Source organism: Megalops cyprinoides, chromosome 2 (assembly GCF_013368585.1).
Source record: "Megalops cyprinoides isolate fMegCyp1 chromosome 2, fMegCyp1.pri, whole genome shotgun sequence".
Taxonomy (NCBI): domain Eukaryota; kingdom Metazoa; phylum Chordata; class Actinopteri; order Elopiformes; family Megalopidae; genus Megalops; species Megalops cyprinoides.
This window is the reverse complement of record NC_050584.1, coordinates 7,127,332-7,153,959: the sequence shown is the minus strand read 5'-3', so window position 1 is coordinate 7,153,959 and position 26,628 is coordinate 7,127,332. Positions and strand designations below refer to the sequence as shown.

Sequence of the window (26,628 nt, the reverse complement as noted above, 5' to 3'; positions counted from 1 at the left end):
CAGCTATTTGTGCCACTTTTACAAAGTTGCGCTTGTGAATCAACTGAGCAAGGAAGCCATTTGCAAACCAAAGCATTCAGAAAAGCTCACGTATAGCGTCTGTACAGCGGCTGGGGGCAGAGAGCCAGGCGTCCCCCCCCCTCCCCTCCCCTAGTCAGAAGCATCTGTATTCAAGCCTGGCTTAAGGTCCTCCAAAGAAGGCCTCAGTAATTGGTTTCTTTCAGCCGCCTATCTATGTATTAAGAGTCTCTTCCTTCTTCCCACTATGCGCACAGAGCTCGCCGGCTCCTGGGGAGCACACCCTCTCCGAGGGCTCCCTGCTAAGCCTCCAAAGAAGAGCTGGAGTGGCCCTTGTCAGACTTTCTCAAAGCCTTAATTAACCTCCCCCAACAGGAGCTATCGCGAGCCACAGACGTGCCATTATTATTCCCCTTGCTCTACGGCAGGCGTTCCTTTCACACGTTACAATTTCTGCCATACACAAATCTGAGCTGTTTGTCATGTCCTTTTTCCTTTTTTGGTAGTGCAGCAGCTTTAAGTAGTATGTAAAATGAACTCAGTTCTGGTAATTGGTAAAAAGGAAAAAAAAATGGCATTTTCACTTTGGCATAACAAAGAGAGATAAGGTAAGATATAGCTTACACTACTGTGTCCAATTTTTGCAACTTACTTTCAAACCCTGAGCTTGAAGTAAACTAGCTGAAGACACTCTCCTCAAGTGAGAAAGCTTCTCCCAAATTTTTCATAAGCAGGCAAAAGGAGAGGAAAATCACTACAGAACAGGACTATAACAGGACATATCCCATTGGGCAAGCACCTTAAAAGCTTGAGAACTAACATCATATAATATCATACAGATATACTTCAGTTTTGCATATAAGTTCCTTACAAAAGGAGTTCCCTTGTAAACATACCGTAAACTTCCAATAAATGCTGAGGTTTTTATTTGCTTTAATTACTTAACTTTACCGGTGTTTATTGGAGACTCGGTGATAATAAGAGATCTACATTTGTTTCACCTAAAGCCCTCAGGCTTCTGCAAGTTATTGGTAGCTGAACTGACAATTTACCATGTTTTTTTTTCCCTCCAAGTACCCTACTTAACAAACATTATACAGCACTCTTTGGTAGCAACTCAAACAGGAATCAAGTAAGTTAAACATTGTCATTGCAACCTATGATGGGAGAGCACAGTCTGTAAGAACAGCAGTATGAATTTAGGCTACCATGGTCTGAAAGATAGCTTGTTTTTTTTGTTTATGTTTAGTCTGTGAACAGATGAACACGCATAGAGCAAATTGAATTGTAAAAAATTATTTGTTTGTGTTATTTACGAAATATAAATAGGACTACTGTAAGCACTTTAACCCACTGCTCTTTCGTTTTATTGTCACGAAAAATAAATATAATTTCCCCGGCGTTTATTTGAGGCAGGTGTTTATTTCACTAAGAGGGTTGTGCATACCGGTGATTATAAGAGGCCTGCGCTTATTGGAGACTCAGCTACTATTGGAAGTTTTACAGTAGTATAAAAGAAAAACCTATTCATTGGCAACATTAATGTAAAGTCTTATTTTCTGTTCTTTGCTACCCAAGAGGATCCTCCATTTTTTGGTTCCTCTCAAGAGCACTTTAGCCTCCCTTCCCTGGTGAAGTCTCTGTAGGCTGCCCTGCGGTAGCAGTGGCACCCTTCAGAGCTCTGCAAGGACACAGCGGTGACAGTCTCAGCGTCTCCTGCTTGATATTTGTGCCTAACTACTGGCAGGGCCGTCTGACTAGCTCCAGCAGAACCTGCTGACTGGGGGGGCAGAACAGAGGCCTGTCTTTGTCAATTGTGAGATGCCACAGAACCCCAGGTCTATTGGTGTCCCCAGGCCTGCTCCAGGGCTGCCACAGTGTCTGATTCCACATCGCGCAGGGTTTACGCGGAAGAAACATCTTGTGCTGTGCAGTATTGCCAGGCCAGGCGCTATGGGGGTGCTTAGGGGTGCACTGCACCCCCGGATGGACCTCAGTGCACCCCCAGTTGTGTCCTTACATCCAGATGTCTACATAGTATTTGACTTTTTGTGCACCCCCGTGGATTGCAACTGCACCTCCCTGCGTTTTCTCCCGGCACCAGGCCTGCCTATAGCTCTGACAGGCGATAATGCTGCCTATGGGGACCTCTCTCTGATTCAGTGCTCCGCACTGCTCGTCCAGACAGCCAGGGGTCTGTCCTGTTCTGTCCCACTCTGCAGTCACCAGCCAGAGGAGACTCCCCACGAATGAAGACAAACAGCCCATCTGATACCACTGAGGTCCCAGTGTAATTACATACCACGGCCGCAAGAACACTCATCAATCATTCATAAAGAATCACTAATCAGACCTTCCACAGTCTTTTTCAAACCAAAACAAACCCTATCTGAAAGCATCTATGCAGCTGAATACATCCATAACATTTCTACTGGACTTCTGTTATTCTAATGACAACATAGAAGAAAGACATGAATAATAACCTAAATCATAATTACTAAGTTGGGGCCACAAGAAGCCAGTACACACAATAACAAATGGGCATTTCATGCATGTAATTTATCCAACACAATATTAATTTCAAAATGTAGCTAAAGTTTGATTTAAAGAAGGACTTCACACAACAATTGTTAAAATTACAAAATCCAAAAGGAATTTCCCAATTCATGGCAATGGAAACAAAATAAGGCATAACAATAAACAAAACTGAAAGGTACAGATAGTTTTGCTATCTGCTGCCTCAGGGCACCAATGTAGGAGAGCAATCACTTGAAATAAAGTCACTGCAAAAAAATCACCGGACATTTTTAAAACCTAGATGTCAATAAAAACACAAGGAGCTCCTCTGACAACAGTCAACAACTGATCATATGCAAGATGTGTCATGATGTCAAAATCCCCAAACTATCAGACAGAATCCATTAGAAGAAAATCCATTAGAAGAAGTAAGTCCTTCAATACACAAATACAACCTTTCATGGTTGCTAATTTAAATAAATAAAAAAGGAAAAAGAAACACTGAACAGTATATTTGCCATCTGAGATCAACATTTAACGCCCTAACTGCAACAAATAATTTGTCTCCTTTTTACTCTGCAGTCTCTCATCTGAAACCTCACACTTTTCCTCTGTATATATTATCACTACGATCTTCCCATATCAATTGCAGTGCTCCCCATATTTGTAATAACGGCTATCTGCGCTGCTCTGTAGCTGGTGTCAGCAGCTTGCAAAGGGCTTACAGGAGCTCTCTGGCGGTGCCAGGGAGGAAGATCAATTCTGCCACACTCTGAGGCCCAGGCTCGCTCCAAGACTAATGAATACTAATGCTGCGTCTCACGGCAGAGCTGAATCACAGACTCTACGCTTTCACTGACAAAGGCACTGGAAACCTCACACAGGCCAATCAATAAAAAGGCTCATTTGCATTTCTGTCAGTGAGCAGGGAGGAGCACTCTTCCAGCACTAAAACAGCACAGAGCCGGCAGACTGTGTGAAACTGTGCTGGCACAGTGCGGTGCTGTACCCATTTGTCACGTAGACTATTATCAGTATACTACTGTATCCATTTGTAACACAATGCACCAGCGCTGAAATGGGTAATAATATCATAATTGTACAGCAGTGACACAGTGCACTGCTTTTTAAGGACATCATAAATTCCATTCCTCTGACACAGCCGTGCGCTGCAGCCTGTTTCGTCAGTGTGAACTGTGCCAGCGCTACGATGCGGCGCGGCTCGCCGCCCCCTTCTGTGGGAAGGGGCTGCGTACGGAGCAGGGGTGTCGCGGCTCAGGAGCTCTGATATACGGCAGCGCTAAATCACAGGCGTTTACGACCGAGGAAGCTCCGCTTTCATCTGCAGAGAGAGCACTGCGGCAGACGCATCCACAGGCACACAGGCTGGCAGCGAGGGCTCTGCCCCTCGATACACAAAGCCGAGCAGGCGGACCAATTCAACCACACAGACGAACACCGCACACCGACACACACACACACATAAATAAACACACACTCTTTCAGAAATAAATATACACACACACGAACACACACACACGCACACTCTTTCAGAAATAAATATACACACACACAAACACACACGCACACTCTTTCAGAAATAAATATACACACACACGAACACACACACACACGCACACTCTTTCAGAAATAAATATACACACACACGAACACACACACACTCTTTCAGAAATAAATATACACACACACACACACACACACTCTTTCAGAAATAAATATACACACACACGAACACACACACACTCTTTCAGAAATAAATATACACACACACGAACACACACACACACACACACACACACACACACACACTTGCACACGCACAGCACAGTGAGGGTGAGTCATGAGCGCTGGATTCCCCTCTCTCTCCTCCCTCTCCTCTCTCTCTGCAGTCTGATGACGTCACGGCAGAGACGGCAGGCCCAGCAGGGCTGGAGCACAGGCTGTGGCTCTGCAGCTGTCCCAGAGCGATGGGAGCACGCCCACACGGCCTTCAACAACACCGCCCCGATCACATCCCGAGCGGAACCAGCTCTGTGGGTCAGTCCTCCCGAATCATTTTCCCAAACAGAAAAAAAGACGAGAGAAAGTGTACGCATTCTCAAATGAACACCCTGAGAATGTCACTTGTCTCCAGTGAGCACAGCCTCCTGCGGAAATCCTGCTGGCACAGTTGGTCTCCGTCTTTTTTCTTATTTTTACCCCCCCCTGTGGCTTGCAAATACAAACAACTCATACTACTGCTCTCACCACACAGTGTACCACTAACTTCCACCATATTATAAGATCTTCAAACACCTCAAAATACTGCATTCTCACTCGCTCACACACAAAGTGCACTGATCCGCTTCGACACGCCACGCTCGTGCAGTCTCGGACACAGCTCCATTATCTTACACCACAGCACTGGCGCGCTCTCAGCGATGGACGGCACTGAAAGCGTGTCTACCTGCTCTTCTGCAATCTTCAGGGTCTGATATTATACTCTGATATAGTACGGGGACGTACAAACTGTACAAACTGAACACAAATTGAAGTTGAGCCTGCTTATTCACACCAATAAATACTCAGTCAAACACTAAAGATGCAAAAAAAGAGCACTCTTAGTGATACAATTTGAAAAACATAAATTGTTTCCTTGAATAAGTAAAAGCATTTCCATTTTCCATTCGGATCTTTTAAACTCTTTCACTTTAACAGAGCGACTGTATAAATTCCTTTTACGTCTGAAAATTAGGAGGGCCCAAGCAGTTGTTAAATAGTTAGCAAGTTGTTACAGCTGTCAAACCAGGTCAAGCCTTTGCAAATAAGAAACATAAATATATTAGCAGCATGAGCACATTGTGAAATAAAGCAAGCTTGCAAGTCCTGTAGTCATTGTATCCCTTAAGGTTCCTGAATGTTGTGCAAATGCAGTCTGGACAATTTGCCTTTGATCACTGGGCAAGAGGAATGAGTCCAGAGATTTAAAACTCTGGATGGGGATGAATGGCTGGAAATTGAGATGATCTGACCCCTGTTCGAAAAGTGTATAACACTGTACATAATTACACCTAGCATTATATGCTTATGCCAGCATCATAACAATTTGTCTTAATCTCTCTCAAAGAAGAGGGTCACTGCTGACCTGCATGTGACCCGCTAGAGCCAGTTTAAAGTGTTGTGCAGTGAACCTTAAGGAACTACTGTCAAAACAGAAAACATTACATATTTTATGATGATGCATCAAGTATTTACAAGCATGACTGAGGATTCTAAACCATGCCCTGTAAGCCCTGACCCTGACGCTCCTCATGCAGTCCATAATACAAGCAGCTCTTACCACCAGCCAAATTCTTTAATTGGAATGAACAGAGAAGATGTCATGCCGACAAAAGCTACTCTTTCTACTTATAGCTTGCTAATCATTTACAGATGCCAAGAATCCTGTGCACAACTTCTTTAGACCGGCTCAAACACGCAGTTTGTGCATGGCGCTGACTAGGCCGAATCGAACGTGAGTGAGAAGACCATGAAGGCCTTCACAGAAATCTGTAGATGTATTTTCTCTTTTCTTTTCATCTTCTTCTCCAAGTTTCCTTTTCATGTGGCCATATCTCTATCTGTGGCAGGCTCTCAAGTGTGACTCAAGAGACTTTAAGATGAAACATGATGGCCTTTTCAAAGTACGATGTACTGCACTGGTGCAATACGCTGACATAAAAACACAATGCCTCATCTTTTTTTCAGTGTATAGTCCATATATAGTCAAAAATGAAGCCTCGTTACTTTCTGTGCAGCTCTGGTCTTAACCTTGTGAACGAGACAAATACAGAGGGGGCTTGTGTTTTTTAGCTTCACAGCAAACATAGCTATCTCACTATCACTCTCTTAGACTGCACTACTCTCATCTTCCAAGTTTCACACCACAACTTCCTGTACATCGTCCTGGCAGCACTGTCAGGTTTCACATACAGCACACTCTTGCAGGCAGGAAATAGAGCAAAGACAAGGTGCTCACATGTAGCCAGTCACATTTGCTACCTTCTACTGCAGTGAATTTGGTCTCCCAGCTAGTGCTCAAAGACACAGAGCACCAGTTAACAACGTAGACTTGTATCTAACGACACAATTCTGTCGAATCAAGTAACCCTGAAAGTGAATCCCCATTCCTTTGCAATTACTCATGGAGTACAGGGCTTTCCTATCTTAAATGCCTCAGATTCATTTCAATTAAACTGTCCAGTTGAGCTTACAATTGAACAGTTAAGCATAATACCATGCTAGGAAATCATTTTGAGTGTGTCAGTGGGGACTGACGGTACGTAAATTAAGGATTGAGGATTGAGAGTACTACAACTACAAACCTGTTTTTGTTGATGCCAAGTTACATATCTGACATTGTACCCGGACAGCTACAAATCAAAAAAAAAAATCACACTGCACTGAATTCATGGCAAGTACTGATCAGTATTTTCTCTATACATCAATGTTATAGCTCAGAAGGTAATCACTGGCTAAGTATCATGGCTGTTTCTGCCTCAACAAAATTAATTTTGTCCAGCAAAAAGCAGCCAAATAGCTATGTCAGGGTGCCTCTGAGTTCAATGTAGCTAGCTAACTACTTGTTCTTTTTCCTCTGAAGCTACAGAAGCTATTTGTGATTAGCTAATTTGTACATGCAGTGCTAACCTTAGCCACCTGCTCGGCTGGATTCAAGTACCTGGGGAAAATATCAACATGCCTGGCCTTTTAATGGTAATTTAACATGTTAATTCAACATGAACACTGGCACTACTTCAAATAAAAGGTACAATAAAGAATAAGCAGCACTGGGACATAGTGTTCTGGGAACCTGGATTTAATCATTGGTACAGAAATGCCACTGGACCCTTTACTAAAATGAATTATCTGAAGAGCTTCAGTAAATATTAACCTGTATGGACAGATAATATGTAAAATGTAAGCTGGGGAGGTCACCCTGGATAAGGTCATCTGCTAAGCAGATAAATAATGTAATGTATTATTAAGTAATGCCGTGATCATTATAATGTAAATGAAATGCATTTTTTCCAGTAATGGTAACCGCCTGTGACGTGACAATCTCCGTAAAAAATGTCTGCTTTTATCCATAGCTGCAGTCCAGACAGTGCCGGTATAAAAGTAAACGTTTGATGACGGTGTTAAAACAGTTTATCTGGAAAACTATGACGGTACTTATAATCATCCATGTATTCACTTATGGGGGCGTAAAAAGGAAAAGATAATCTGTGACTTTGTTGACATTTCTATACGCTGCCTGCAAAATTTCCCTGTTAGATGAGGACGCATAACTTTCATCTCAGTAATATTATTTCCCCAAAAGATATATCTGTATGCATGAATGAAAGTGAACAATGAAACATTTACCTTACTGAACTGAATTTTTAACCTGTTTCATGTAGACAAGCATTACAAACTATTCTGAACAAAAAATTCTGAAAAAAGCAATGTTACAAAACAATGAACATTTCACATTTTTAGTGTCTGAAAGGACAAACCAAGGGAAAGTGTCACATAAGAAGCATACGCAGACACACCAGAGGGCCGTAATACATGCTGTTGTTTTGTCTAAAACACTTTGTCTGGTCCTAGACTAAAATATCAGGTTCCACTGAGGTGCACAAAGTGTGTGACTGCATCCGTTGTTCACCCTCACAAACCTGCAGTGGCATTTCTAATTTTCAAATTCTTATATCTCTGTCTGAAAAAGCCTTGCCAGGTCAGAGAGCAGCTGATACACTTCTTTAAAGGACCAGACGGAAGAATAGAATGGTGCTGGGCCCTTAGGCTGAAGAAACCTGGTCAGCAGCATACCTCACAGTTATCTCCCATGTATTCTCTATGGTAAATGGTGACAAACAGAAAATGTAAAAAGCAACTGCGGAGTGGGACCCCAACATCGGAATCTCCTGTGAACGTTGGCATTTTTTTTTCTGGCATTCAGATAAACACACTGACTGGGACACTTCCCAGTGTGCAAATAATTAAATTTTCCACCTGCCAACACTCAACACAATATATGTGTAGCATACTGAGGAATTACATACGCTCTGCAACCATGAGGCAACTGACTGTCCCATCCCCATGAGGTTGCTCCTCTCAGACACAATCCTTGTCTGTACTGTCTGTAAAACCTGCTGCTTGTATTACTTGCTGTTTATTTTATGTGTAGTATTGCAATGTGTTTTGGATTCAGTGACATTTTCACTGATGTATGGTAGTATATTTGGCCTCTCTTGTCCAGTCAGGTTGCACAAGTTAACTTGTGGTAGGGCTTGAATAGTGTTATGCTCACACTCACTGGTCTGGGAGTGTTGTTAGCCTGGTCTAACACTGTTGCTCATTCAACTTGAATGGATAAACTTCTGTTCTTTTGTACTGTCAGTCGCTTTGGATACGAGCATTTGCTAAATGAATGCAATGTATGTTATGTAATGTAATGAAGTAATCACCTTGAAAGTTTTCAGGAAATTTTCACAATACTTCTAAATAAAATTAACCATGTAAAAAAAAAAAAAAAAAAAAATCGCTGAATACACACAGAATACGGAACAAAAATGACTGAAAATACTCAGTCATAGTGAAATGCTTCTGAAATGCTTTCTGTTCTCACAGAAGAAAACGTGAGATGCCTTCCAGTACCCCTCTGAAATGACAGTAAACGGCCAACTGCTATTACTTTAGGACTTGGGAATATGTCCGAACTGTGCCGCTGCTCAACAACCAGGTGACTCGTAGTTCAAACATTACTGTGGCGGCATCCTCTGTTAGCAGCTATGCCAAATCATACTGAAATACTGACACTGAACCAATTTTAGAAGTATATTACCGTTTCCTTTCATGAAGCACACAACACTGGCCACATCCCGACAGCTCAATGAATGCTAAAGCACACCGGTGGCTCATTTCGACCTTGTTACTTGCCTGAAAGCTCTCGGGTCGCGCGGCTGTGCCTGTTCTGTGACACGGGAAAAGGTCTTTATTGCCAGTTCAATCACAACACAAATCGGACGGAGGTGTCTGCGGTATCATTAAAGCAAATTGCATGCTGTAAGCATGGCGTATGGCTCTGACAAGTGGTGGGTAGAGGACGAGCCCCGCACACAGCAGACCCATGACCTCTAAATGTGATTCATTTCCATGCAAATCAAAGAGCGCTGCTAAAGTGAATAAAGCTACCGGTTCTTTTGGAAGTGTGATTTATCATGGGCTGCGAAAAAAAAAAAAAAAAAACACCTGTGCTCAGACAGAACAGCCCGAGAAGTGAACATCTGGTGCTTGCAGGCACAGGAACCTCAAGAAGGCTCTGTTGCGCAAAGTATCGGGAGAGCAGCTTGGCTCATTCACCGTGGAAGAACATTTACGGGAGCCAATGTTTACAAGGGCGAAAAGGCACATCTAAATAACTCTTTCTGCCCCATGCAATTTCCAATTATCACAATCAGCGGATACATTGACTCACATGTCATCAGTGTGATTACTATGTTCCAAAGTCAGACAGCTGTCAATGCTTTGGCACTGGTTGCCATTCCGTAATTACTGCTTTAAGTCCTCTCCGCCACGGTCTTAATTAATAGGGTATTATTGTGACACAGAAATCTGCTTCGGAGGCCTGTGCCGCTTGCAAGCAGAAGCCATAGGCCCTCCTGCACCCATCTGTCAGCCTGGTTTAACGCTCTCCGGATCCGACGCACACATCGAGAGAGAGCTTCAGCAGAGCAGAGCACTTGCAGCGTTTTTCTGAACCTGCTGCTATTGATTTAAGGGTTGAGTCATGATTATGCGGAATGAATGAATGCATGGGACTGAATGACATCCACGCACACACCTTGCCGTTACTTGTCTGGTTGGCCTTGCCGGGCGCGGAGAAAAGGCAGCCTGTCGAGACACCGTGCCTGTTCAACCATCGGCAGATTTTGACTGTTGGCTCAAGGCCGCTTTTAGAAAACCTTTACGTAACCCCGGCTGCTCCGAGTCTGAGATGCACAGAGGGGTGAAAGAAAGAGTAACCAAAGAAAGAGAAAAAACTCCTTAATCTTACACTTCAACCTGAATTTTACACCATGGCTTTTGACTGGAAACAGATGTGCAGCTCTCAATGCGACCGTGAGGAGAAGATAAAGCTACAGGTGGGCGCTTCCTTGCATAATGAGCGGGTGTTGCTTTGCTGCCATCAGAGAAATACAGAGATGGCGTGGAGAAGGGAAGTGAATACAAGGCTCCTCGCCACAGAAAAGTCATGTGGCTCTCCGGAGTTAACAATTTTACTTTCATTTAATCTTTCATTACTATCTATCAAATCACTGGTTGTGCTCACGCCAAAGAAACTCCTGAAAAAATTCACTTGCCTTGCATGACAGGAATTTGCAAAAAATTAATAATTTGGCTGACCACATTCATACATGAAGAGAAGCCTGGTAACGGCAACTGTATGGCCATTAACAGCAGAAACCTCCAGTAATAACATGGCACTTCAAACATCATACTGTAACTAACTAGTGTGAAGCACGTGTGCCAAGCAAGAGCATTTGAACCAATCTGCTTTACATGAAATACACCTGAAAGCTTTCATGTCAAATAACCAGACCCTCCGCATAAACTATGGAGTAACTCCAAGCTGCCTTACTCCTCTGACCCACCAGCACTGCTTTTTCATCAGCAATACCACTCATGAGCTGTTCACAGGTTTAACTTTGTGCTGTGCCAGAAGTGATTTTGTAAACTCCAATTTGGGCCATTTCAGAGCAGTAGTGGGTTGCTATCCTAGATGTGATCTAACGAGTCTCTGTTAAAGACTCCAGCAACTAATGCTCTGCTCTGCTGTCCATCTCCCTCTGCATGATGACTGACCCGGCACACATCATTTTTGTGGCTGGTCACGTGACAGGGTACACTTGTAGTATCTGCTGGACACAAATTTTTACAGCAGCAACTTCCTACATGCCAGTGTGTCACGGCCAGTGGTCTCCTACACTTACGGGAACACCAGCCAATCAACATGTTCCTTCCCAATACTTTTGAGGGGTGTCCACATAGTTTCTTCATCTGACCGCCTGCAGCAGAATTAACTGAACATGCTATTTCTCTATTCAAACAGACATCTGGAGGGCTCTTCCGTCCTTTACCTCCGACTAGCTGGGCCTCCATAATCCTATTTAACCATTTCATATTGAGTATCCGGCCGATCCGGCCAAGAATCAAGCAAGCACCAAATGTGTGTCCTGGTGCCAGTATTACACACCATTTTCAACAACAAACAGATCAGTCTGAGTGAGGCTTTTCAGACTGTAATGCTATGAGAGATTGTAATTAAGAATTACAAAAGTGCAGGAATAAATAAACGGTAATACAGTTTCAAATTTGATCTTAATTTCTACCACAGAGACCCTACAATTTAAGTGTTTTGCATCATAGTAAGAAGAATAAAATTATTTGTAAGGAAAACACAAAGGCCTGGATGTTTTCACTGTAAGCACCATCATATAATCTGCCCCTTTGTCTCAGATTTCTGCTCCAGGACATATGCACCTTTCAGTTTCTAATCTGGGCCAATTAAAGGCTTGCTCAAGTATTCCATGCTTCCATAGAGCGCTATATAAATGTTACGCCATGCAAGGATGCCAACTGTATCGTGATGCTCGAGGGCACGTTAGCTTTGGCTGTTTTTTATTTCCTTTGAAAAACACGTTGTAGCCTACATGCTGGTATTGAATGATAAATTTGGTAACTTACCAAAAGTCTCACTTTTCATTTTTCAAGTACTGTGATGTATCTTACACAGACACACACACACAGACACACAATCCTATCAACATCACCAAATTTTTGTGTAGAGCAATCACAATAATGTGCCATCACGTGCAAAATACTTTTAATTGCAACACGCTTTTGGTGTATTCAGGGCTGGATCTGTCCCCATCTACATAGCACATCATGGGTCTACTTGATGCACATTCGCAAACAGACAATAGGTTTTTCAGTACAGCTTCAGTCTCCTTGGTGCAGGGATACCAGATTTATTTATTTCAAATTTATTTCACCTTCATTGTCCAAGCACTCATTTTCACTGAGCCATCTCAAAGCCATGGCAGAAAACCTTTCATTTGCACAGACATGCATGGCTTACCTCAACGGTACCAAAAAAGGAGGCACAAAAGGGGGTGTAATTACCTGTGGTCAGTGAGAAGTGTGTAATAGTAACATGCACTTTGATCAGCCTTTCATGTTTACACTCAGAGGGGACCAGCCATGTAGTGCTCAGGTCAAAGCCAAGCACTGACTGACTCCAAGGCTGACTGTTCAGACACATCAGGCACAGCAGGACCAAGACCACACAGCCTACAGCGGAATCACTGCACTGTACTTGCAGCCAAGCTGGTTCAGACCAGTATACAGAAAGACTCAAGAGGGCACAGACTTGTGGGGTTGGTGGATAGGAACGCTGAATCGCATGCGTCTTTCGGTAACTCACATGGGCAGAGGTGTCCTTCAGCGTGTCCTCTGGCTTAAATTTCACATGGAAGAAACAAGTGATCCCAACCACAAGACTCCAAGGAGAGAAAAAGGAGGGAAAACGGTAGGACAGCTGTGACCTTATCTTCTGTCTCCCTGAGTAAAGCTGCACGATCTCTCCCCATTCAGTATGCTGAACGAGGCCGTGGGCTGCTGTCAAAACCTCCATCTAACCTGAGTAAAAATCCATAAATAACAATATGCATCAGGGGTGAGACCTGATGCAACAACCTGCCAGCTTACTAATGCAGCTGCTTCACACTGCTGCTTAGAGTTATAAATAAAATGAAATAATTGCCAGAACTTAAATAGCTGAAGCTCATTTATACTGAGGTACTCAAAAAATGTGGAGGACTGCTTCGTCTATGTGCACCACATCTTACGGTAAACCAGATTATAAACTGGTGACATGTTACAGCATAAATTTCATCAAAATAGACTAGTTCTTCTAAACCGCCAGGTCTGTCTCACACGATGAATAAGTTTTGACAACTGACAACTGCTGTTCACTACTCCTGATTTTCAGAGTACAACTGCTCAAACGCCATACCACCAGAAATTTTAACCAATCAACAGGATGTGTAACAGACGTATCTCTGCTAATAGAACAAAACTGATGACTTAATGGTCAAACGTTCGATTCAATAGTCAAAACAGAACTACCAAATCGGTAGAACTGAGCTCACCGAGTGAAATTTACACGTGCAGCTCCTCAGGGTTGTGCCACTGTATCTAGGATGTGGCTATTTGACTCAGACACACTTTGACAACACCAAGTGGTGATTTAAACAATTACCAAAAAAAAACAAACAAAACAAAAGTTCCTGTTCCATCAAGGGCAATGATGCTTTCCATACTGCCCTCCTGTAACCCTCGTGCTATGTGATCACTCAGCTTAGGCTGAATTCAGAAATCAAGTAGAAAGTAGAAATCGATTAGAGAGACAGAACGGCTTGAGTGATTTATTTATTTCTGGTACGGACACACAAAGTAAAAAAAAAAAAAAACACGACCGCCTTAAACACTGTCACAGATAAACTGGTTTGGGAGCATCCACCACAGCCAGGGATTGTTGAAAAAGTGGAAATCCCCTTCAGAATACACTGAATTCATGTATTGCTGGGTGAGGGCCACTGCAAAACAGGAGGTTCTCGGACACATGCTCAAGTGCCTGATACCAGCCAGGTGACCCAACACTGCTGACGTTGCCCCAGATATGTCAGGCAGCCAGCAATGCAAATGTGGCGGCGTCTAAAGCAGCACTGTGAACGAGCTGTTGCTTTCACAATGTCGTCAGACGGCTTAGTCGTGTCAACCCATAGTTGAGGAGTGACACTAATTTATGTGGACTTTAAGTGCAAACGTAAATAATGGCGCCAGCTTTGTGACAAAATGCCAGAAGCAGCTTACATGTGATTTGTTGGTGGGAATCACAGGTGTTGTAAAAGCAGTCTATGCAAACTTTAATCAGAGGAAATGCTTCACAAAACAAATGAGCTCTCAGATAATCCTGCTGGTGTTACATCAAGTCCTGATGTAGTTCGTCCACTCACGTACAGTAACTTCCCATCTGATTTAATCAGTATGACAAACTAAATATAAAGAGGAGGATGGGTTCCATTAACTTTGGTGCCAATTTCACAGTAAGGTGCACAAAAATAAGTCTGACCAAAGTCATTGGGAACAGATGTTACTGCCAGAGGAATGTAAAAAAATTGGCCGGTATCCAGATAGCAGTTGTCAACGCATTATAATTGATGAGGTCATCAACAATAGGTATTGCACCCTCCATAGCATGTTCTAATACCTTATTTGATTCTGGTGACTCACCTTGAATTCCACTCAATAGGATACCCACCATTACTAACCTACTACATGGCATGCTCCCAAGTCATGTTGGAGCTTCAGCCACTCCTTTTTCAGACCAAAGTACTGCTAGGGCTAACCATGATTAACTCATTGTTCAGAATTTCAATTCCTTTTTAAGTTAGTTTCTGTATTCATTACACAATAAACACTTATTCTAACAAATATATTAATTTTCCTGAAACAAGGATGTCAACAGCTTTAGCAGCAGGCTGAATTATTGGGTATTTGTGCCTTTTGTGGCAACAGAGACCACATGTGAAAAGTAGCTGCTGTTCGAATGACTGTACGTGAGAAGAAACGGGTACATTTAGAACAGGTGATCTAAGAAGCTGGAAGCCCTTACTGGGGACTTCAGGCATCGTGCCGTGGATGACTAGGATAATGTGGTGCAGTTCTCAAGCTAATGTTTATTAGCAACAGTTGCGCAGAGGTAGCTTCTGTTCAGCAGGTGTTACTAAAGACTATGACATTATCAGGCATTCATGTCACGTAAGTGACAATGTGCCTTCTACTGCAGAGGACACACCAGCAAGACAAGTAGAGGGCACCTCAGTATACCCCCCAGAGGAGCTGACCCTAGACGCAAAAAATCAACACATGCATACTGAAGGCCTGGGCTGGTCTTCCAGTGACTGGTCAGGGCACAGAAACTCAAAATTCAGTATTTCCTTTAAAAAACAAGCAGTCAGTGACAGGACTCAAAGGTGATCCATGAAAAGTGCTGGACACACAAAACCATGATGTCTTTGTTATTTCCTGACAGCGTAACATTCTACACAACTAAAATGACATTTTACCTTTTTTGGTTACCCTTTTGTGACCATCCAAGCACTGCATCCGGAATTTTGATGAGTCAGTTTCCCCCTAACTCTGCACCTTCTCCTCGGCTTAGCCTTCTAATCCCTACAGCTCAGAAATTATTTACATGCCCATTACTGCGATAAGAGTATCCCTAAACAGATGGATAGAGCAAGGTGTTGATGATTAGATAGTGATTAAAGGCACAACTTGACAAATGCAGTCAAATTATTCAGATGCAAATGCATTGAATTGTGCCATCAAAAGTGTAGGAGACACAGCGCCTCAGAGGCAGAAGAAGTAGCTACATACAGTATAATCTATTAGAATGTGGAGAAACAACCATGCACCTCAAAAGCAGGGCTACCACTGTTGGCCAAAGATTTACACAACATCCAGATACTGAAAATCCAGTACCTCGATGGTGAACTTTCATCACTGCAAACTTTTAAAAGAATCCGACATCAGTGTAAATGGATTATTTCTCCAGATCTGTGTAATACGGACTTTTCCGTAGCTCACATTATCTTAATTGCTCCCACCATTGGCCCAACACAACTCAAACATACTAGAGGAGTCTGACAGTGACCATATGTCCCTGCTTTGATTACTGAAAGGAAAAGCCTGAATCATCAACAGATGTGGCAAACAAAGGCGGGGGGGGTGGGGTGTATGCCAACACATTTTTGCCCAGAAGGCAAAAATTCTTGTACCCTGTCAAGCGAAACGATAATATCTTTAGGTCAAATGCAGCTAGATACAAAATGATTTAGATTAAGCTCTCAGAGAATCCAAAAGAAATTCTCTTATGTATACGCCAGTTAAATTTGGTGAAATTCATAAAAAGCAGTTTCAACCAAAAAATACTTGATTGACTAACCACACCACACCAATTTGCTCTACACTGTCCCTAATGTAAAGGCTGCAAAAGGTGCTAGGCCTATACTGTGTTTTCTTTTAATCCACCAGTTCTACCCTCTTGAGCAACTGACAGGTGAGAGCAGGAACCTCTGAATACTTGTTTTTTTGTTTTTAATTAACCAGATAACTGACTTGAGGTCATGGAAAGCTGCAGTATGGAAGACCACAGCCTGGTGCATGCAGTCAGCGCCCGGTTCTTCCCACGACCTGAGGGTGGCACCTCCAGTGGCGGCTGCAGGTGATTGCGGGGCTGTTCTGAGTCCCGCCGCCCACAGGGCAAATGCAAAGGAAGGCTGAGAAGGTGAGGCCATGGCACGAGGGCTGTGTCATCAGCGTGTGTGTGTGCAGCTGCTTTATGTGCTGGAGCGGAAGTCACAGCAGGCCCAGGCTGCAATGCATGAGATGATTCACTTGTATGCGACAGGGCTGACAGCTTATCTCCCCCGTGCGCGCGCACACGCACATACACACACACACACACACACACACACACAAATGCACCACCACACACACACACACACACACACACACACACACACGAATGCACCACCACACACACACACACACACACACACATACGAATGCACCACCACACACACACACACACACAAAACAGGAAACCCAAGGCCTGCTGACACACAAGCTGGACCTCTAAAAATAACACAACACAGTTTCTACAGAATCAACCCTCAGAGGAAACAGGCCTTTGTACTGCGGGAATGGAGAGTCTCCCGTTCCCTGGGTGAACAGTGAACAGGTCCAGGTTTTCACGGTTGCATAATTACGCATGATTACATGTTTGATGTATGAAATTATTATGCATAGCAGCACTCTAATTCTATGTGTATACGTGCATATGGAGCTACATACACGCAACTTATGCAGTACCAGTCAAAGGTTTGGACATACGTACTCACAGAAGGCTTTTTCTTTATCTTTACTATTTTCCACATTTTAGAATTATAGTAAAGACATCAAAACTATGAAATAACACAAATGGAATTATGCAGTGATGAAAGTGTTAAACAAATGAAAACTCTCATATTTTAGATTCTTCAAAGTAGCCAGTAATCTTCTTTAAAATTAATTTTTTTGGAAAGAATCAAACTTCAACCATTTAAGAATCTGTAGAAGTCTTTAGATCAAAATGTCTCTGAACGCATGTTTCTCATTATCTCAAACAGGTATGTCCAAACTGTCTGTACATGAACTTCAACCGACTTTATCGCACATAATCAACTGCAACTTGTCCGAGGGCCTGTATTTCTAAAAGCCATGCAGGGGAGAGCCATTTCCATCCCAGCACTATTTTTTTCCTCAGTCCTTAGACTGGTCATATGCAGACAGGCTTTGGGCACATCCTCCACAGCGGGCTGGACCACTTTGTCAGCAAGGAGCTCTCCTTGCCAGCAGCTGCTGTGGGACAGGAATGAGAATGACTCATGCCAGCCGTGTGAAACTCCCTCTCTGATGAGACCCTGTCCAGTCCATCCAGCTTAAACACAACGTGTGAGTGTGCATATGGGAGTGAACAAAGAAAAAAAAAAAACACTCTTTAAAGTGCTGTCACTGATCCCTCCTAAAAAAAAAAAAATCAAAGAATCAACGCATTAAAGACTTGAGAGGCGGTGTCCACGAGTCAGCCTCCTTTTGGTCAGAGGAGATCTGGTGAACTTCATCATTCATAAGTACATATGACACCTGTTTACCCTCTTCAATGAGTCCTCTCACTGTGCGGCACAGGAGATATGTCCATCACGACTAGCTTTCCACAAGACAGAGCTAAGAAAGACAGTAAGTGCTGACGAACATTACCGTAATCAAGTCTACCATTGGGTGGTTTCACACTTTTAATGGTACAAAGTACAGACAGTTACAATACCCTGTGTTTACCGTGGAAGACCTGACTAATCATGAAGTTCCTTACAGTCTTCGTTGCATAAGGGAAGGCTGTAAAGACCTTGATACATGGAAATCCAGTGAGTCACACTCTACACAACATTCTACAGTTAAAATCTACAGTAGATTTTCCAACAAATTCAATGTAGGTTCACTTCCCTAAGGGCTCAATGTAGTTACACAGACCAAGCAAATACAAAGAAAAATAATCTTGTATCAGGTAGAAAAATGAAGTACAGAAAGTTTAAGTCTAGATGGCTGCAGATGTATATAATCATCATTTTCTTAACAGTTAAACCCCTAGTACATACTTTAATGGACAGTATCTTGATGACACTGCTGCCAATAGAGCATTGAGAAATTTGAACTCATCATGTCCACAATTATGCATTGATGGGCACTGGACATCGACAAAGGGTACTCTATTACCAATGGTACATTCACATCGATGATTGTATAGAAAAAAAAAATAACCATTTACCAAGTCCCCATTTGTTAATAATGCTAGCTCACACCTACATTATACAATCATATTGACTTCTTGTTGGCCCTCTGTAGTGCGGTCTGAGAAATTTGAGGGCTACAGTCTATTGTCAAGCACTGTGTAAGTCCATTCTATTATAATAAGAAATGACAACTTACAGTAACCAGAAAATACAGCAGACTTATCTCAACTTGCACCTTCTGCAGGTCCTGCATTTTCTGCCTGCTGTAGCCTAAGTAAAACTGGCAACAATAACTGACAAACACCAAATGCTCAGGCAGTGGCTCTTACACTGACTCCATCATACTGAGTTAATAAAGAGTGCTGTTAATAACACGCCGACATTATACTACTCCACAACACGTTCATGGCCAAAGTGAAAAATTCAGCTCAGGCACAGACTGAAATTGCCACTTTATCATGCAGTTCTGGAATGGCAGCCTTTTCAATCACAAGTTTCTGCTGCCTATCCAAAAACTCCACCGGGTGATGAACTCTAAGTGCCCACGTAAACTGGTTGTGTTGCCATCTTCTAGAGGTACTTACTACTTGGAGAGACGACAGGTAACATCAATAAGATATTTAGGTTCCCCTTTGTGTTTTGTTCATGATTTTTGCAGGATGAAGTAGCAATGTAAAATTTCAGATACTGCCCCCTACTATTACCCAGCCATACAGTCCTGCTAGACCACTCTGCTCTGAAACCTCAGGTCACCTTGTCATCCCTCTCACAAAGGGTCCATGTTCTCAGCCACATGTGTTCTCTACACTGGCCTCCCCTGTGGTAGAATGAGCTCCCCACAACAGTCAGAACTGCCCCAAATCACTGACCGTCTTCCACCTCTGTGTTCAGAGCTCATCTGTTCCAACTGCAAACTAATACTGAAGTGATAACATTCATGCTATACCCTCACAACAAACGTACTCTTGCACCTACTAAGGAACTTAATTCAATATGGTAAAGTAATGACTGGATTGTGATGCTTATGGCTTAGTATTGTTTCTGCTCTTATCCTAACCATCTTGTATACACTCTTGTAGTCACTCTGGATAAGAGCACCTGCAAAATGACTACATGTTGGCCTTGAGTTGGCAGTAATCTGGTAGGCGTTCTCAAATTAAAACTAAAAAGGATGGCCATATAATGAGACTCTCCGAGACCTGAATTCCCCTCTGGGCCAATTAAGCCCTGAAAACAAAAAGCAATTGCCCTCGGAATACCTCCATCATTAGCTGAACATAATACGGATGAGAACCCCCGACCAATGAGCATCCCCCTTCATCAGAGAAAGGCAGTCAGCGAGCTTTTCCTCCAATGACAGCAGGCAGCTCCACTACACAGGCAGAGGGGGAAACCTTGGCCATGTTCCAGCCTGCTCCCTTACCACCTCTTGCCCTTGGAATGGAGGGCGGAAGTGACAAGACAGCCACAGTCATTCAGCTCCTTAGGGCGCAAGTGTTGGCAACTCTGATGTGCCCTTCAAGACGCCTTTTGCAGAGGAGAAAACTGTTCCCTTTAGAAAAGGGAAACCACCAGAGATCTTCAGAGCAGAAACCCAAGCAAACAGCAGACATCTTTTAACTCCCTTGAACCCCAGCAAACAAATGTAAGGATATGGTCACCTATATTATGACTTACATGATAATTTACTTTAATTTCAAGTCAAATTCGTCACTTCGGGAGATGTGAAATGTACAGTTTTGGGCCCTCTTTGAGAGGTTCATCACCAATTAAACCTGAAGCACCTGGCCTTCACACTTCATAAGCTTTACGAGATGCCCATGTTCAGTTCCAAACAGCTGAAGACCATCTCTCCAGTGGTGTCAATGTGACCATTTTAATTTGCAATATGGTGTGATTACATCACTGTCAGAGATTTCACATGTAACTGCAAAAAAACAAACTGTGTTTCTATTAAAATCAAACAGTGAAAGAAACTAGGTGTGAAAGTAATGACTGACTATTATGTCTCTCTCACATTGTCACATTTCCAGTGTGTTCACACAATCAGAGGCCTTTGTGAAGAAAAGCAAAAAAAACAACATTCAGATTTCAGACAGCAGAGCAATTAAGTCCCAGCCTGGTCCACAGGGTATTAATCACCTGGTATTATCATCAGAGCTGCAAGCCTGATGGCATGCAAGGACTGACTTTATGAGGCATATGGATATTACAAACAGCACATTTTACATTGCGACCTGACCCCCCCTTAAATGCATTATTTGTAAAAACGTTAACTGTTTACATTGTTAGAGTGTAAATTTCAAAACCCACTTGTCTACTGTAATAAATAACAGTTATCAGTTACGACATTTAAGACATTGTGGCATGAAGTGGTGAGAAGCTGTGTTTTATACTTACAACTGGTCCCTTATGACTTGAAATACTGAAATTTCTTTTTACAGTATTCAGCATGAGTCTTTGTGTTACATATCTGTCTTTTTGTTTCTTTATTGTTTTACAAATCTGTATAAAATCACCTTCAGTATAAAAGTGATATTGGTCAAGGTTGTCATGAGAAGCCTATGAATAAGATCATCCATAGTAAGGGATTCATCAATTCTGTGAGTGAATTTAGTAGTGAAATCTGTGTGGCAGGGACTTTGGGGGATTATTCATGAGTCCACAAAACTACATCTGAAACAGTTAATTTAATCTCATTCTGTGCTGCCCAGTTCAGAATGCTGGCTACTAGTGGTGTAGAGCTGTGCTTACAGGCTGGATGCCATCATATGGATGGCAAGGGACATCACCCTCTCATGTCAAGCCAAAAGCCTGGTATGTTATTAGCAGTCTACTGACAAGGCATTTATATTCAATTTGGATATCACATGAAGCTCAGACAGTATCACTGAGAGGATTTGGATGTTACCAGGTTTTGCGAATTTACCTGGCCTGTAACAATGATTTGGTTGTCACAAACCTTATTGGTACTGGAAAGCCAAACCCAGCAATAAATGGCAGGTTGAATCCGGTCTGAATTGTTAATAAAACTGCTACCTGCCTTTGCAATTCTGATATGCAAATGAGTCCATTTTGTTCTAGCAAATGACTCCATTTTTATTCTAGCACAGCTGTTTAGCTGTAAGTTGTAGAAGCAGTGATGTCTGAGGAAATGATTGATTTATACCACAATTGGTAGTTAAATAAGTATTTTAATTTAATTAGGGCCATACTACAGCTCTTGAGAGCCTGATAGAAAATATATCTTATCTAGTATAATCCACAGAAGACATGTATGCTCAGTGAATACCAAATACTTCAGCTCTTGATGAACAAGGACTTAGGCCTACATGCACAGTACACTTCAAATCAGAAAAAAGGGCTTGCAACCAAATGACTGAAATGAGACACACACCATCTATCACTAAGCCGAACTTGGGCTTAATGCTACTCAGACTTCGCTGAGTAGCATTAAGCCTCCGCTTATCATCTGGGTATCCCATACCTAACAGGACGCCATCCCTAAAATTGGCATATGTTTTACAGTGGTACACATAAAACAAACCATGTTTCCTGGAGCATGTGTCAGGCCCCAAATGATGCACTCCTAATGCACAGATGTCAACAGATAATTCCAGGTAGGGCTAAATCAGCTAGGCTCTATTGCACTAGAGCAGCCCAGTAATAGCTAATGGTTGCTGGTGTTATGGAGCCCAGTGTGTGTATGAGACAACTATGGACAGTGATGCCACTCTCTGGAGCAATATCAGGAGTTTGCCTCTCTGCGGGGGACCTTGATCTCGTCCACTGTGAGCCAGCATCTTGTCAGAAGTTCTGTTACTTCCATTGCTTTCCATCAGGGTCACAGCTCTGCAATGATCTCTCCCAACCAAGCAGGTAAGCACTCAGCCAACTACTGCCTCCATTTTACTGATTGAATCACTCCCTTATTTAGTCATTTTCAAAGCAAACTGGAAAATCTCATGGAGGGTTACCCCACCAAGAGCAAGACTGGGCACCTCTGTTCCTGAGTGGCTGTGAAAATTGTAAATTTGAACTCCACTCGCACCACAGAAGAACTTGCATGGAAGACAAGGCATATGTCCAACATGGCTAAAAGTCAGACCTGTGAAATGTCTTTAGATTGGCCAAAGTCCAAAGGGAATCCAGCTTAGTGAACACAAATATATCAACGGACAATTCTTCACTAACACCACATGGCAAACTGCACCACAATTTTACAACATGCAGCTCTGATTACTATTCAAGTAAAACAAATTTCATCTTATTTCTATTCAAACGAAAGAAACAGAATCTATCTGAATAATGCTTGAGTATTTTCCCTAACTTCAGTGATCTGCATTTCATTGCCTATGATCCAAAATATGACACTTGGCAGTTGGAACCAGTGATCGTGCTTTTTAAAGTCGAGTACAGTGTCTAGTCAAGTACAACTGTGTGCCTGACATAAGATTTCGATTTTTGGACTGTGAGTTGAAGGGGTTACATTCCTGGAATCTTACCCCGGTTTCGTCAAAATGTCTTGGTTATTCGGCAAGTTTCGCTTCTGTTAGGAAATGAAAAGACCCAATGCAGGATTTTAAAAGCGCAACAACCGATTTTAAAAGGGCAGCTCTTAGACCGTGTCCTTCAGTGTACCGCCTCGTCACCGTGCCTGCCACAACAGCAAGAGCAAATACTACACCGCGTTCGGCCCATAATCTCGACCATTATTAGAGCTTCACTTAGCTATCTCAACAGCTTGGCGATTAAAAAGGCACTCAGCCCAAACGTGTTGCTGTACATCCCCGTCACCTTGCCGTGTACCGAGCCTACCTCCGCCCGCTGGTAATCTGCAAATCGCTCCAAGCAGCGCTCCTACCTTCTCGGGCTAGGGCTAACTTGCATCATGGCATCTGTCAGCACCTGCACTCTTCAGAAACCAGTGCGTGCCAATTTGAACCGATCGTCATAAGGGCTCTGATCTCAATTGCAACAAGTTTGTTTGGTAATTAGCTAACGTTACCCACTTTGTAAAAAGACGCCGTTATAGCATGACTTACACTAGTCACCTAGCTAGCTAATTCACCAGCAGTCCCAAGCCACGTAGCCAACCAGTTAGCTAGCTAGCTAGCTACGTTTTAAAATTGAACCACCGTTGATTAGCTGTAATTTCTTGATAGCTAGCCATCTGAGAAAATCAAGGAGGCAGCTATCTATCAAAGGCGTGTTTACCAACGTTAGCTAATTATGTAGCCAGCTATCTAGCGCTGGCTGTCGCCACATTACAGGACTACAATTTCAGTCCGGTAGCTAGTCCAGCTAGTGAGCAAAGACAGCTACAGGATACGGTGTTGTCAATTTAATTCGATACGCAGGGATAACACTAAACTACACCCACTACAGAGATACAAGTTACAGCCACAAATCTGCCACAGCTGACAACTGACACATGCATTCAGGCTGATCGCAAACAATGGTTAGCTCGCTGAAATGATTTAATTCATTGCCTTGACTCACCGAGTGGTTGACTCCCCACATCAGAACGCTGAGCAGAGGGTCGCTGGCACGGAACAGCTTCACTTTCTGAGCCACGAAGTGTTTCTTTTTCGTCTTCGTTTTACTCGCAATAGACGCGGCGATGCTGCTAGCCGTAGCCATGTTTAATATAAATCAATTTGCTCGGAAACTGACGGATTGCGTTGTTACGAATAGCTGCGCGCCTTTCAAAACCTAAAACGCATAAAATTTTTGGAGCGTAAGTTGTCTTCCCAGCTTTCCTCTCCACGGACTGTGGATAACGTGTCATACAGTAACGTGTGCTAGCTGGCTGTGTCTTTTTTTAAATGTAACGTTAACCCAAGCTCCGTATCTCCTGATGGCGATGGTAAGCTAATAGTGAGCTTGCAAGTTAGCTAGCTAGCTAGCTATACGAGCAGCACTTCCCCCAAACATCAATCACCCCTTCCTTCCTTCCTGAGCCTCGAACCCCAGATGCGGCTACCACGGCAGCTAGCTAGCTAGCTAGCCAGCCAGCTCTCTAGAGACACGGCATTTATCGTCGACAACAAGCCAATAAATAAGCATTAAAACAAAATAAAATTATTTCTGCAACCCCACAAATAGCTAGTTAGCCAATTCACTCTCTTGCTAACGTTGCATACCAGGCAATTCCAAGTGTTCCCCTGAACACCCCCTTCTCACCAGCTAACCAGCTAACTAGCAAGCGACCTGCCTAGCTAACGCTAGCTAAAGCACTTGGCCAGCTAATGGAACAAGATTTCTTCCTGTTTTTCGAAATTATTTTTCATTCCCCCATGGATGGCATCGTACGTAAACGTATAACTGCACAAAAATATCGGCGTCACACTCCTGTGAAACCTAGCAACGATATGAATGTTTTAAAATCTGCAGCTCCACTCAAGCGTTTCCGGCTCAGCGCTGCTCTTTCAAGCTACTGACTGACAGCTTGAGGAAGTTGGAGGCCAAACAGCGTTCCAACATGCAGTCAGATTGTCACTCTGTTTCTGGTTTGAAACAGGCACACAAAACCTACACTCGGTAGGGTTGTACGGACAATTTTTACTTCCAGTATGAAAAGGTCAGTCATCTAAGCAAAGGAAATATTAAGAAATATATAACCCGTAACTTATTTTTAAAGCAATGGATATGACTGCGACGTCATTTTGTCAGTTTTAGCAAACAGCGAAGCATGTAGTCAGGAACTCAAACCAAATATATTTTTCTATTATGGAAGCGGTTCACCGAGGTGGGTGTGCAATGATGAAATCCCTGAACTGTCCAGTCGGACCTGTGTCTTTCTTACGAGAATACAATGAAGCAGTGGGTATAAATGGGTAATAAAATAGCGCAGATTCACCACGGACGTTTTACAGCGACGAGTCGTTGTACAGAGATGGGGCATTCACTTAACGCGTCATTCACTACTGTAATATCCAGCGTGAATCCGTTAACCAATACACCTTTTGCCAGGACAATGACTAACCCGTGAACATCAATTTCCCGTGCACGTTCCCGTTTAATTTTCGAGTTGGAGCTATGGCTCCCCATGTAAGTTATTGCACTATTTGAAGGTGCATTCTCAGCTGTCCTGCCATGACAGAGACCTATGCTACTATTACCATAAACAATTACAAAAAGACATCCTCGAATACCCCCCCCCCCCCCCCCCCCCCCCCATACACACACACACACACACCCAAAAAAGATTATCTACTATTAAGCGTATAAGCCTATATCAACGGTTATTTAATGTAGAGAGGCTATTGATAAAGACATACTTCAAAACAAATAGCTTGACCGCAATGTAATGAAATTGTGCAACGGAAATTGCTGTAAAGGGAACCATACACGCAGTAGCTGCTTAAGTCCTTTTTGTTTTGGTATGAGTCACAGTATGTGCCATGGATCCTTCAGGCCCATTTAAGACTTCTCTTAAAGGTACCGCACAACTGCAGTAAGACAATAAATTAACGGAGAGTTCAAATTCTCAAACACGGTGCCAGTGCTGAGTTTGTAAAGCCTCAATGAGGCTTGAAATGGCAGAATCATGCGTCGAAGACTGAAGAAAAAGGATAATGAAAACTAAACGTAAAGAGTAAATCTT

The 26,628-nt window shown here is 42.9% G+C and overlaps 1 protein-coding gene across 3 annotated transcripts in view; it reads right to left on the bottom strand.

Moving 5' to 3' along the window:
* Positions 1-25,457, bottom strand: part of pip4k2aa (phosphatidylinositol-5-phosphate 4-kinase, type II, alpha a) — a 54,711-nt gene extending 29,254 nt beyond the window's left edge. For all 3 annotated transcript variants that reach the window (XM_036522820.1, XM_036522819.1, XM_036522821.1), the window contains exon 1: positions 24,522-25,457. In XM_036522820.1, coding sequence (XP_036378713.1) covers positions 24,522-24,662 — 141 coding nt within the window. In that variant the 5' untranslated portion in view covers positions 24,663-25,457. The remainder of the gene's footprint in view (positions 1-24,521) is intronic.
* Between the last annotated feature and the right edge of the window lie 1,171 nt (positions 25,458-26,628).